We start from the raw sequence: 12652 nt of genomic DNA, 5'->3' as shown, positions 1-12652 counted from the left end.
ATTTCCTGCAAAAAGTTGCTATTTTTCCCCAACCATCCCAAGAGTATTACGAAGTCAAAAGACTCGTACGTCAAAAGACAATACACCATTGTTATCATTTGAATTAATACCATTGTTATAATTCTTACAACGCTTTTTTCAAAACCTGAGCGGCCTAAAACACAGAGACTACAAAATAGATTAAGTATTTTCCTTTTCCAACTCAATATTAGTTTAAATCGCACAATTGTCCGCACAAGAAATAAATATATGAATATAATAAATAGTAATCCTAACTACACATCAAAGTTTCACGTAGTTTCGTGCGCGCAACTGATGTCCTTGACAGTTGACAGTTGACAGAATCAATCGTAAATTGAATTTCTTTTTATTTGTGATTTTGGAAATATTAACTTCGCGTGATCAGGTCAGGATGAAGATGTCCAACGTCGCCCATATTGCGTAGAGAAACGTGACCATTTGGTCTGATAGTCAGCCACGTTATCCCACAATTGCCAATGCTCATTCGTAGCCAGCCTTCTGTCGGAAACTGTAAAGCCCTGAAAATTGAAAAAAATGAAAAAAAGAAAGATAAATACGGATAGGAGTTGAAAGATGCAGCAGATACAACGCTAAGCCCACCTGCAAATAAAGTAGCGAATGACATTAGCATGACAAACGTAGACTTCTATGCTGTCCGTCTTTTGCTCTGGGTCGGCTCTGTGAATGTGTTTTCTAAACGCTGCTTCAATACGAGCGCTTTCTTGAAACACATCCTTGAAGTAAAACAACTTTCGTTTGTCAGCCAGTTTGTCATAGCTTGACGGAAAGAAAGGGATTAATAAAGAAGGGGGGGGGGAGGTTATAGGAAGATGATAGAGAGGGGTATAATAGAGAGAGAGACAATGGAGAAAGAGGGGAGATGTTATATATAGAGAGAAGGGGGGAGAAAACAGAGAGAGAGAGAGGGAAATAATAGAGAAAGAGTGGTGATGGAGGAGTTAGTAGAGATGCCAAGAGGGAGAAAGGGGAATGATAAATAGAATTAATCTCAACTAATATATTAATCTTACATAATCTTCTGCCTTCCATGATGATGAGACTGGTTCGGGTACACAGGGTGCACCTTCTCTCAAGAAATCACAATATTCATATGGAACGTTAGGCAGAAACTTTTGAATAATTCCTCCAGTTTCCTTTGCCCGAGTCATTGTTGAAATAACAAGTTTATCAATCTTTTGGTTGGTGTGTAATAATTTCAACCTCTTTCCAGTTTCTTCTGCTTGTTTCCTTGAAATTAAAGAAAAATTGATTTATCAATAATGCAGTGGACATCATCTTGGATAGTCTTCATGGACAAACCACCAGTCTTACCTATGAATATGTTAAAACAAAACAAGACAAACCTGCCACATTGGGTTAAAATTTTGTCCTTATCTTCATCAGCTTTAACATACTGACCATGTCGTATGAACACCAAGTGTCTAGTTGCGCTAGATCTCTCTAAACCAGGCTTTTGCTCATCTGTTCCACTGGTGTATTCACTCAAAGATGGAATGTGACTTCTGTCAGAACTCTTTGTTCTTGTCCTATTTGTGTCACGAAAATCCCAGTTCTTATTCCATGCTTTTCTCTCTTGAGTCAGCCCAGACCTTGAATAAACAATATTAGACTAATAACAAGTGATACATTTGTTTAAGATCAAGTATTTGTTTATTTAGCTGAGGTTAAAAAACAACTCAAATGCACTTGGATAGATCAATCAAGGTAATACCTGACTGTTGATGTGTTAACCAAATATTCACCCTCCCCAATACAAATTTGCAACAATCAGTAACATACATCATATATCAGTCATATATTTTCGATTCTAAAACGTTAGAGGTCTACTACTTTCTGATAAGTTTATATTTCTAGTTCGTACAAAACATACCTCAGGAAGTCAGCTGCTGTGACATCTGCTGCGGCATACAAAGTTCCGAAGTCATTTCTACGTGTTCCAGTGTACAGTAAACTGCCTGATAATACAGTTGTGCCAGCGAAAACGATGTATTTTAAGGAACGACGCATTATTTCATGCAAAGTTGGAAGTTGTTTCTTGTTTAGAGTCTTAAATGTGTTGAAACTTTTGTCTTGAAAAACCGTGTTTGATCAAAACGCTTTTCATCAAAGCATGCAATATGTATATATTATATACCTTGCCCCTGGGGTTGAGTTGCATGCGGGACTTTCCCTAAGCTACTATGGGGGGAGGAGGGAGGAGAGGAGGGGGGAGAGGTAGTGGTGGCGAGGATCTCTGCAAGATGTTTGACCATCGCCAGAGGGGCAAGGGGGAATATTTAACAGTTAATAAAAGGTTGTGACTTAAACATTTATAAAATGGAATACTAGTAATATTCATGAATGGAAAACTGAGGAGTTTCATGATGTTTGCAAAGGAATTCAAGGCTGGAGAAAGTGTCAACAAACATGGCGAGCGAGGAGGTTGTTCGTATCGATGAAGTTGAAATGGGCGCAGCTGGCACTGCGGACGGGATTTTAGCAAAGGAAAAACAAAAATTTGAATATATACATGGTCATGTTGAACATCAAGAGCTACATGTTCCTCCACTTGACGAGTTGTCCAAAGGTACAGCGATATACTTTGATGTTCTTAGTAAACGACTTAACCACTCGACCGTGTTATTTTGGTGTTAATTATAAATTGCGTAATAAAATACTCAATGTTTTGATGATCAGACCCGGTAAGGTAGTGAAACAAACGCTTGTACAATATTTCACAGTGTTGTGCTTGTAGATTCCTTTTTCTTTGCAAGTAATTTCAAGTCAACATTGATTCCATCATCCCGCCCCTATTTGCCATATAGAGCTAATCGACCAAACATTAAAATTATTAAAATTGATATTGGCCTTACAATGCAAACTCTTGATTAGGAAAATGTCTGTTCGTATACGTTTGCTTGCCCTTAAAGGGAGTTTGTGGCAAGCAGTCATGTTTGGTTTTCCAGGGATAAATACTAGTCTAGGCAGGTGCCTTCAAGCCTGAGATGGAAAGTAATTTTTGAGTACTGCTAATTAATGGATTAATGAGTTCAACAAACAATCTATCAGTGTTTCTTGCTGACTCATTGCTTAACAATGTGTGCTGTACTTTAGCACTTTACTTCGTCTAGTATTCTATAAGTGCAAAGAATATTGTCAGAGTTTATGGGTTAACAAATATTGCTCATATATATATATATAGTGTTGAAATCAGCTCTTAGTAAAAACTTCAAAGAAGTCCATGTCAGCATTGTTGATTGTCCTGATCTAACCCAGAAACCATGGACCCTTGCTGCACCAGGTGAATAATTTGATTGAATACTATCGATAAACATTTATCATTCCTATTGTGATTACACCTTTCAGACTTTCTAGTTAACATTGAAATTATTCAATCAAATCAGGTATTTGTGGGAGCACTCGCTTGGCCCTGGTTGGAGGTGTTCCATATTTAGTCCCTGTTCCAAATTTATCCAAGGTAAGCTTGTACCTTTGGACTGAGCAAAATTGTGAGCTGTATTTGTGAATAGTCTGCAATCATTTTCAGGTATATAATTTTGATATCATTGCAAAGCAAATTGGAATGCCCAATGGAGTTTTCATTGGTCCTGGGGCAGGTAACAGCCATGCCGTTGGAGTAAATTGTGAGGTAATCTTTACAGGTCAAATTTCTTCTGAATTCTGCCATATCCTCCACCCTCCAATGATATTTAAGTTTAACAGTTCTCAATTTGAGGTAGTATAATTTTACTTCAAATACCTTTTTGTAGATGGTAGCAAATCTAAGACTCTCCCCAGATATCATAAGATCAAAAATGATCAAGGTTAATCCACAGGTAAGGAAGGTTTGTTGGTTGAATGGTTGGTTGGTAAATGGTGTTTCAGGAGATTTAATTTCACAATGTCACTGACTGTATTATATTATCAGGATGGTTCTGCTGTACAGCAAGATTATAATGTGAAAGAATTTGCTCTGATGGCAGACATGCTGGTTTCTGAAGGCAAACAAGGAAAGGTGAGATGCATTTTCATGCTCTTGTGATATCTGTCTGTTCAAAAGAACCAAAACCTGTTGCAGGATTTATCTATCTATGAAACACTAAGACACGAGAACTTGATATTTGTTCATCCTGTCACAAATTGTTTAAATGTTAGGTGCTGAAGGTTGTTGCAAAATGCCGCAAAGGTGAAGACAACTTTATATCCTGCATGCGTCAATCATTGGACCATTACTATGGCAACTTCAGAACTGTTGGTATGGGTGGTGTCTTCTGCATTGAGAGTGGCCAAGCAAAACTTCATGTTATGGTGAGACTGCATCCCATAACTGCATAACACCTACTATCATATATACTTCCAAATGGTCCATATCTCTCTAAGAATATGGTAACTATGGATGATGTACAAGATATTGGTATATATAGTACTCTTTTATCATTTTATAGCCAGCATTTAGCGAAGAGGGTTTGGACAGCACTGTGCATGTTAAAGAATGGCTAAAGTACTATACAATGAATGCACCACTCGTCTGCCTCAGTGTGTTTGTCTCTAATGACTCAGTAAGTGAACTAATGTTGGTTAGTAGTCCAGTTAACCACATGCAGTCAGTGGCTGGTGGTCAGGCCACTGACCTGTACATATTAAATGGACTAATACAAACCTCACTTTGACATATTTTCTCTCACATTTTAGGGTTTAGACATACGACTTGAGCACACGCATTGCTTTAGTCACCACGGTGAAGGCGGGCACTACCACGAAGATACGACCCCAGAGGAAGTGACCTACGTAGGGTACTTTGTTCCTGCCGAGTACGTTTACCGTATAGACCGCCCTCCTTCCACGCACACGATAGGACGGGAATAAACGTAATGACCACACGAAACGTTCACAAATGAAAAACAATGCATGTTTTGCGTCGGGATGGCATTGCAGTTAACGTTATGACGTAGTTTGCAGACAAACGCCTCTGATTGGCCAATGCAAACTACGTCACAGCCCTGAGACTTTCTTTGAGAGGTCTCAAATCTCTCAATAGCATAAACTGGAAGTACAAAGTCTTTAAATACTTATTCATTTAAACTTTTAGATCGGTCTATCCTCAAAAAAGTACAATCAACCTTTTTTCTGTTTTCTTTGGAAGCACAACTAAGCGGTGCAATACTTGAACATACATCTTATATTTAACTACAATTTTACCCGGAAGCAAAGCAGGCCATTTTGATGGGCAGTTTAGACAAATATTAGCTGGTCTAAAACTGAACGAACGTTTCATGCGTATAAACGATTATGATGTGCCCCTCTCGCTGTTGTGAATGATGAAAATTCATTCATAATGGCGTCACAAGTGATTCTTTAATAAGTGTGTTAGTGTTTTGATGATAATATGACCCACGATTATGATTTCTTATCTCCCACAATGACGAGACGTGGATGATTTTCATTCTTACTTTATGTAATTTAATTGGTAGAGAATAATACGAAGAATAAACTATAAAATCAAAATTCAGTTTCTCTTCTTATATACGGTTAAACTATATGCAAATCACCAGGAAATCACAAGGAAATCACAATGGAAATGATATTTGATTCACATGAAACACGAGACATCGAATCCGCGCGCAACCTTAGCAACGGCAGGAATCTGAAGACGTCGAAGTAGTAACTTATCATAATTCCTCCTGATAGCACTTGTCACAACAAACTCTAAGCGTTAGTCTTGTGTTAACGAACATAAAAATAAAAGCAAACAGACCTAAGGAGAAAAGCACCATTAGAATCATATCAAAAATATAAGTATTTTTCTTCATTCGTATTTCCATCTCCGTCTCCTGATCATTCACGACGTCTCTGCATCTGGCTGTGTCGACTTTCACATTACCCGACTTCACTTTTGTTTGATTTAGTTGACATCTTTGGAATGTCCCATTATATGCTATGAACCTTTCAAGGAATTTTGATCCGCGCTTTGCTAAGTGATCTTGTGAGGTATCAAAACTTGTGGAATTTTCCAAGCAAAATTGATTCTTGGAACTATTTCTTTGTGATTGACCTGTAAACTTCGTCCCCTCTTCTAAAATACATCGGACTTTCAACTGGAGACATTCCTTGTCCCTTGACGACGAATTGCGTTGTACGCCCTCAATACACCACGCGAAAATTGAGAAGTTTTTGTATTGTACTGTACAGTTTAATAACTGGCAAATGTTACGGTCTGACTGTCCATCTTCCTGCCTCGTCGTTATTTCCATGCAAATTAACAGCACAAGAAAAACAGATAACAGACAAAGAATCGGTGCCAAACAACAAACACGACATGCGAAGACTTTCTGTTTGTTGGTGAACCCCTCAGATTTTGATTCCTTGTTCAATTTGTTGCCTAACTTGCCTTCCATGTTTTGTATAAGTCTGACGAGTGATTAAATCACTATGCATATCATGACCTCGCTTCAAATGTAGACAAGTTCTAAGAATGCGGAAACAAAATCTCTTTATCTGAATAAATCAATATGCCTGAAGTCATTAAATAGAAAAAAGTACAAGCCGCCTACGTGAATTGCAGAAGAATGAGATCTTTGAATGGAAATTGCAAAAAAAAATTAGATTCAAATCGAGGAAAGAACGAGAAGATGCTGGATTAATCCAGACAGTATCTACAAGATATCGCTCTAGTTTACCAACCACCTGTTCTAAAGGCGCGTTAACACTTGCAATTTTTGCTGCGATTTTCCTCTTTTGATAGATGTGAAAGAGTGAATTAGTTACAAGTGAATTCGTACTCGTTCACATCTGTCAAAAGAAGAAAATGGCACATAAAATCGCAGTAAAAATTGCAAATGCAAACGGCCTTAATCCTAAGAGCAACTAAACATACACTCATACAGTTTATCTCTATACATGCAAGGCAATGCCAAAAACGTGCCCAAAAACCACCTGTAAATGTTCGCTCGACTATGACCTGGTCTCTACCCGTCAGCGTAAATGGGTTGGAAGAATTGGATACGGTTGGAAGAATCGTTTAATAAATTACTTCAAAACTACCTTGAAATATAAGAGTTTGCCTTCAAAAGTATAAACCTAACGTGTGACACATGATCTATTCTGGTTATCATTGTTTTGACTGGTTCATTGCAGTGGTGAATTCGTCTAAGTAACAACATGATGTTGGCTTATGACCTTATGTAAACATATGTCAGATTTGAAAGTTTTTCTACAGCTATGGCGAAGAATTTAATTAGTCGTAAGACGTGTGTTTACAATCAAATAAACTACGATGAGAACACACTGTCGACGAGTGATGGATATCCGGGAAAGGCAGAATTTCAAGGTATATACGGACTTTATTTTACTTCAAGTGCCGTGATATTCCTAGGCCACCTGTGCAGGTTCAACCAGATGAACGGTCATAGAAACAGCTTGTAGAAACCCACACTTTACTTGTTTAGCAAGCACCGTGACAATACGTCATCTCTATACTCTCACGTCCTGTAGAAATACGCCTTGGTAAAGCAAACTCGCTAATGATTAGCCGCGTAACACTGGTCAGTGTCATTATGGGAAAGGTGTCATTATTGGTCAATAGTTTTGTCAAATATTTGTTGATAAGCTTCTGGAGGTCGACGGACGCGTCTAGACACGACACCCGGTTAGGGTTTTAGCCTTTTAGGATTTTGAGAACCCCATGACCTTCTGATAACCAGGTTTTGCAACAGCTTTGATGAATTTAAATTTTGTTTTAAAGATACCAAACATTCGGTCGAAGAAGTCATTGAATATGTGGGTTTTGGAAGATATCAGATACTATTACTTTTTGTCGCTGGTTTTTCGTGGGTGAGTGTCAAAACGATTTTGTGTTATCAGACTACGAAATACAAGCGCATTACTGTGGCACTTGTCTCGCTGAAGTTGTTTATTATTGATAAATGGTGCAATTCCTAGATGGCAGACGCGATGGAGATGATGATACTCGCCATATTGGGTCCTGTTTCTAGATGTGAATGGTCTTTAGAACCGTGGGATGAGGCCTTGTTATCCACGGTATGACGAGGGGAGGGTATGGTTCATTTACGATATAGGAGGGGTTCTGGTTTAGCCACAGTATAGGAGAGGGTGACACTTTGCCACGGTGTAAGAGAGGGTCAAGCTTGCAAGCTGGGAGGAAGAAACAGTAGACATGGACAAATTTCTGATGTAAAAAACCCAGATCATATTCTGCACAGTTTCGCCAGTCAATCTTGTCGTATTTTGCCTAATTTCTCCAGGACGAACTTATTAAAAATGATATCATCTTGATTCATGTTTTAAGGTTGTTTTTGTTGGCATGTTTGTTAGCTCAGCCTTATGGGGAAAGATTTGCGATCTATATGGAAGGAAATCAGTAAGTATTCGTTGCATAATTTACCACATACAGTAACCAGAATGGTCAACACTGAGAAGGTACATGGTCCAGCACATTTCTTTTCAAGCAAGAAATTACAAAGCATCTATTGTCTCTGCTACCAATCGCCTTTGATATGCAGTCAATTGAAGCCATCTTTCACTGTATCTTAGGGCATAGTGTTAAGTTCAGCGTGGATCATGTACTTTGGCATCCTGAGCGCTATATCACCTACGTATAACTGGATTCTATTCCTACGATTTCTCGTCGGATGTGGGATCAGCGGCCTGGGGCAAGTGTAAGTAGAAAAGGTCGTTTACGCTTGCAATTTTACGTCCTGCGATTTTCTTCTTCTGATCGATGCAACAGAGTGAAAAGTATTGAAAGCTCATGCATATAGGTGCTCTTATTCGGACAGCCGTAATCATCCACTCTTTAACATTTTCCAAAAGGGGAGAGTCCCTCTAAAATCACCGCAATAATTTCATTTCTAAACGGGCCAATGCTTGGGGTTGATACATGGAGCCTGCTGCTATTATCATATCAATTATCATTTGTATTTTACCATTTCAGAGTTGTCTTATACGCTGAGTTTGTACCGGCAAGATACAGAGCTGTGACCATATTAGCTCTTGGGGTAGGTATAGAGTAAGTTTGTTGTAAGTGTATTTTTGCCATATTCTTGTACTCAAAACTGTGGGCGATACTGCAAGACCTTTTATGTTATGTCATTCTAGGGTTTCTGGGGAGTTGGTGGAATACTAGAGGTTCTTCTAGCGATAGCGGTAATGCCAAGACTTGGTTGGCGATGGTTGTTAGCATTTTCAAGTTTACCTCTGGTTATTTTTATTTTATTGAGCGTGGTAAGTTGGATGATGGATGTCTGGGGGGGACCGTAGAACGGCGGTTTTTATTTCTGGTGACACTGGATCAATAAGAGATGATCTCTGCGTAGAAGAACGTCGATTAATTTAGCATAATTCTACCTCAAGGGCCTTCCAGAGTCTCCGCGTTTTCACGTTAGCGCCGGTGAAGTCCAGAAAGGTTATCAAACTCTGGTGGAAGTTGCCAAATGTAATGGTAAAGAAATTCCTGGCTCTCAAAGTTGCCTTCAATCAACTGAAGTAAGTTGGTATTCTGCGATAAAACGCTACACGACCACGACAGCTTTCTGTAGAATGTTCTTTGAACAAACCATCGTCCTAATGTCGTGAATATGTCTCTTTCCTCAGGTCCAAGAGAGAGGACGTATTGTAGATTTATTTTTAAATTCGTACTGGAGAACGACCATCCTTGTTTGGATACAAATGTAAGTTGTAGCAAGAACCAATGTTTCCCAGTTTTCCCAGCTAAGAACCAATGTTTACCAGTTCGTCTGCCTTCGTGAAGCATGGTTAGGATAAACTGACTGTGTTCTGACCTGAAACTGATTGTGTTCACCTTCGTGAAGCATGGTTAGGATAAACTGATTGTGTTTTACGTGGAAGGTTGGGAGGTCTGCTTATTTACTACGGGATACTTCTCATGACACCAGAGATATTCCAGTACAGAAGGCAGAAGAGATGCGATGAGGGAGGTAAGATGGATATCTGCATTAAATATTCTGAGTAGTTCATCTCAAAAGTCATTCTTTATTTTACGAATACGACACCATAAAACGTAGAAGCAAATCCAGCTAAAAGGCTGAAGGTTTTTGGAGAATACTCACATAGATAATCGTCGTGGTATGTTTTCTAGCCGTTCTGTTAGAAGAAGACAAACATGTGACAGGGTGTGGCTGTAAATCGTTAGAAGAGGAAGATTATTATGCATTGCTGTTAACTTCATTTGCTGATATACCAGGTACAACAATATTGAGGTAGGAAAGAAAATTCAAAGTGCAAAGATTCCCGTGAGGAATGGAAAATAATAAAACATTGCAAAGCAGTAAGTACTAGACTAGTCAGGCTGGTATTAGTAGCAACAGTCAACACTCAGTCAGACTAGCTAGCAGTTCTGCAATGATCAACTGACATTGAGGAAGGTTGAAAGAGAAACATTGAATGAAACATTGCAAAGCAGTAAGTACTAGTCTTGTCAGGCTAGTATTAATACCAGAAGGTAGTTCTAAGGTATCAGTATTGCAATGACAGGTTAAAGAAAGAGAGTGAAAGAGAACTCACATATATTTTTACAGGTCTTCTTGTTGTCATGTTGTTTATTGATCGCATTGGTAGAATTAAAACATTAGTGGTTGGTTTTGGCTGTACTTTCGTGCTGTTTCTATTACTTATGTTATGCAACGGAGAGTAAGTCAGCCTTTGTTGTTTATATTAGCCATCTCTTTGGCTGTGAACACGAGTTCTGTGGTCAGTATTTTTGTTTTACAATCCTATTTTACCATTTTCAAGGACAATGACAACAATATTTGTGTTTGGAGTTCGTTATTTTTCTACTGGAGTTACCCAAGCGCTTTTTATATATGTTCCGGAGGTGAGGTCTACACCATTCCTTCATTGAGAGCAAATGAATAGATATATTACTAGTCTTCAGAGCTTCCAAAATGTGTTAGTCTTTGCGCTAAGCAGCCTATGCTACGCCTTGAGGTGATAATTGGATTTGCTGATAATATAATTAAATTTCACGTTCTGTATGTTTTAAGGTTTATCCTACAAATATTCGAGGCCTGGGGCTAGGAACAGCTTCTGCTATGGCACGAATCGGATGTATAATAACGCCATTTTTAGCCCAGGTAACTGCAGGGCAAAGCCGGGAAACCCAAACACACTGGTCGTACATCTCAATAGTTCTATCAGTTCTAAACTGCGAGGAACTGCTCAGCTGCAAAACGAGTCTTATTGCGATAACTGTTTCATTCTAGGTTTTAGTAAAGAGATCACTACGGCTGACGTTATTGGTCTACGCTGGTTGCGCCCTCGCGTGTTCTGTGGCAGCGGCCTTGCTGCCGATTGAAACAAGCGGAAAACAGATGAAGGTATACACTGATGACTGATCTCAATGTATTAACAGGAATATCTTAATTTCTTTAACCTTATCTTTGCTTATAGGAGACAAGCCGTGGAAAGGAATAAAAAATATCATCGACATTAAAACTTTAATCCCTCGTAGGACTAATTGTCAAATTACTCAAATATATATAATAATCACGTTCTAGTATAGATATGACGAACTAAACAATTTGTTCAATTTAAAATGATAATAATTTTAAAATAGAAAACTTTCGTAAAATAAAATTTGAAAGTATTTCTCAGGCAAGCGTTTGTCTAGAATCCAGATAACGAGTTTGAACAGCAGTCTTCCTTCCGACAATAGTTTTGCACGTGGTCATTTAAATTTAATTTACAACCAGGTTGATATAATTCTCACCTCAGCCATGGCGGTGTGGAACGAGCGTAACACAACCACTCGATTTTACACCAAGACATCATTTTCGCACGTTTTAAACGAAAAGACTTTGCGACTTGCTGATTGAATTTTCATTTGAGAAAACTAATTTGCACATTTGATTAAAGTAACAGGAGGAAATCCACAAATCATCAAACCTCATTAGGGCAGAAATGTGAAAACCACGGCGGGGCGAAAGTGTTAATAGCTTGGATCAAAACAAACACAATATTCTAAGTGTGTTGTTCAAAACACCTGCCGTATGAGATAATGATGCCGTATTTTCTAATGATCACACCCCGACTTTCTTTTAAAATGCACCAAATGCCAGGAACCCGCAGACAGAGCGAAGTGAACAGCCAAGCATCAAGATAATTCATTTTTCAACAAGTTACACTTTCATAAGGGTCTCGACAGCAAAGACATCGATACAGTTTATCCATTTGTGAATTATTCCTTTTACAAAAGGCAAAATGAGGCTGTTCTTTCGATCTGCCACTTTGTATCTTCTTGTGTTCATTGTGAATGATTTGGCCGAGGTTGGTCGCACAGAAGACGAACGAGATCACAAGACAAGCGCCTCAAAGACAGAAGACATGAAGCGAAACTCCAGTTTAGATGACGGACGAAGAAAGATGGGATATCTGTTGATAAATTATGAAACAATAAAAGCGATGGCTGGATCAAATGGCAGGAAAACAGCAGAGAATAATACACAGAGTTCGTCTGGGTTTGTGGAGAAGAATGAAAAATCTGGTTTTCTTGACAGGAAAATACATGAACTTGAAGTAAACGTGAAGTCGACTAAGGCAGGACTTTCGCAACAAAGAAATCAGCAGCAAGCTCTTGACGCTGTTGCAAAGAAAATCT

At 38.7% G+C, this 12652-nt stretch overlaps 3 protein-coding genes across 3 annotated transcripts; 2 read left to right on the top strand and 1 right to left on the bottom strand.

Moving 5' to 3' along the window:
- Positions 1-114: 114 nt before the first annotated feature.
- Positions 115-2225, bottom strand: LOC114523546 (serine/threonine-protein phosphatase PGAM5, mitochondrial-like). The gene is made up of 5 exons (XM_028544507.1): positions 1913-2225; positions 1386-1631; positions 1053-1269; positions 622-755; positions 115-539 (listed from the first exon to the last, which is right to left on the bottom strand). The coding sequence occupies exons 1-5, from the start codon at positions 2047-2049 to the stop codon at positions 389-391; spliced, it is 885 nt and encodes a 294-aa protein (XP_028400308.1). The 5' UTR covers positions 2050-2225; the 3' UTR covers positions 115-388.
- Positions 2226-2365: 140 nt separating this feature from the next.
- On the top strand, positions 2366-5520 carry LOC114523540 (ester hydrolase C11orf54 homolog). The gene is made up of 9 exons (XM_028544500.1): positions 2366-2608; positions 3224-3322; positions 3426-3499; positions 3569-3670; positions 3792-3857; positions 3950-4036; positions 4177-4329; positions 4467-4580; positions 4714-5520. Exons 1-9 carry the CDS (start codon positions 2449-2451, stop codon positions 4885-4887), a joined length of 1029 nt encoding a protein of 342 aa, XP_028400301.1. The 5' UTR covers positions 2366-2448; the 3' UTR covers positions 4888-5520.
- A 921-nt stretch (positions 5521-6441) lies between these two features.
- On the top strand, positions 6442-12619 carry LOC114523539 (synaptic vesicle 2-related protein-like). Its single transcript, XM_028544499.1, has 16 exons — positions 6442-7348; positions 7763-7851; positions 7960-8058; positions 8327-8398; positions 8572-8696; positions 8972-9035; positions 9136-9261; positions 9391-9522; positions 9631-9707; positions 9886-9974; positions 10136-10240; positions 10575-10686; positions 10789-10870; positions 11040-11129; positions 11259-11372; positions 11446-12619. Exons 1-16 carry the CDS (start codon positions 7240-7242, stop codon positions 11467-11469), a joined length of 1509 nt encoding a protein of 502 aa, XP_028400300.1. The 5' UTR covers positions 6442-7239; the 3' UTR covers positions 11470-12619.
- The last annotated feature ends 33 nt before the right edge of the window (positions 12620-12652 follow it).

Source organism: Dendronephthya gigantea, unplaced genomic scaffold (assembly GCF_004324835.1).
Source record: "Dendronephthya gigantea isolate DGI-Jeju-01 unplaced genomic scaffold, DenGig_1.0 000028F, whole genome shotgun sequence".
In the NCBI taxonomy this organism is placed as follows: domain Eukaryota; kingdom Metazoa; phylum Cnidaria; class Anthozoa; order Malacalcyonacea; family Nephtheidae; genus Dendronephthya; species Dendronephthya gigantea.
This window is presented reverse-complemented; position numbering and strand designations above follow the sequence as displayed.

Excerpts from the sequence above, each read along its gene's own strand:
- LOC114523539 (XM_028544499.1), top strand. The coding sequence starts at position 7,240 with ATGGCGAAGAATTTAATTAGTCGTAAGACGTGTGTTTACAATCAAATA. Across the intron at positions 7,349-7,762 it reads GGGAAAGGCAGAATTTCAAG|ATACCAAACATTCGGTCGAA; the intron begins GTATATACGGAC and ends TTTGTTTTAAAG. Across the intron at positions 9,262-9,390 it reads TTTTTATTTTATTGAGCGTG|GGCCTTCCAGAGTCTCCGCG; the intron begins GTAAGTTGGATG and ends TTCTACCTCAAG.
- LOC114523540 (XM_028544500.1), top strand. The coding sequence starts at position 2,449 with ATGGCGAGCGAGGAGGTTGTTCGTATCGATGAAGTTGAAATGGGCGCA. Across the intron at positions 2,609-3,223 it reads ACTTGACGAGTTGTCCAAAG|TGTTGAAATCAGCTCTTAGT; the intron begins GTACAGCGATAT and ends ATATATATATAG. Across the intron at positions 4,037-4,176 it reads CTGAAGGCAAACAAGGAAAG|GTGCTGAAGGTTGTTGCAAA; the intron begins GTGAGATGCATT and ends TTTAAATGTTAG.
- LOC114523546 (XM_028544507.1), bottom strand. The coding sequence starts at position 2,049 with ATGCGTCGTTCCTTAAAATACATCGTTTTCGCTGGCACAACTGTATTA. Across the intron at positions 1,632-1,912 it reads ACAGCAGCTGACTTCCTGAG|GTCTGGGCTGACTCAAGAGA; the intron begins GTATGTTTTGTA and ends TGTTTATTCAAG. Across the intron at positions 540-621 it reads ATTCGCTACTTTATTTGCAG|GGCTTTACAGTTTCCGACAG; the intron begins GTGGGCTTAGCG and ends TTCAATTTTCAG.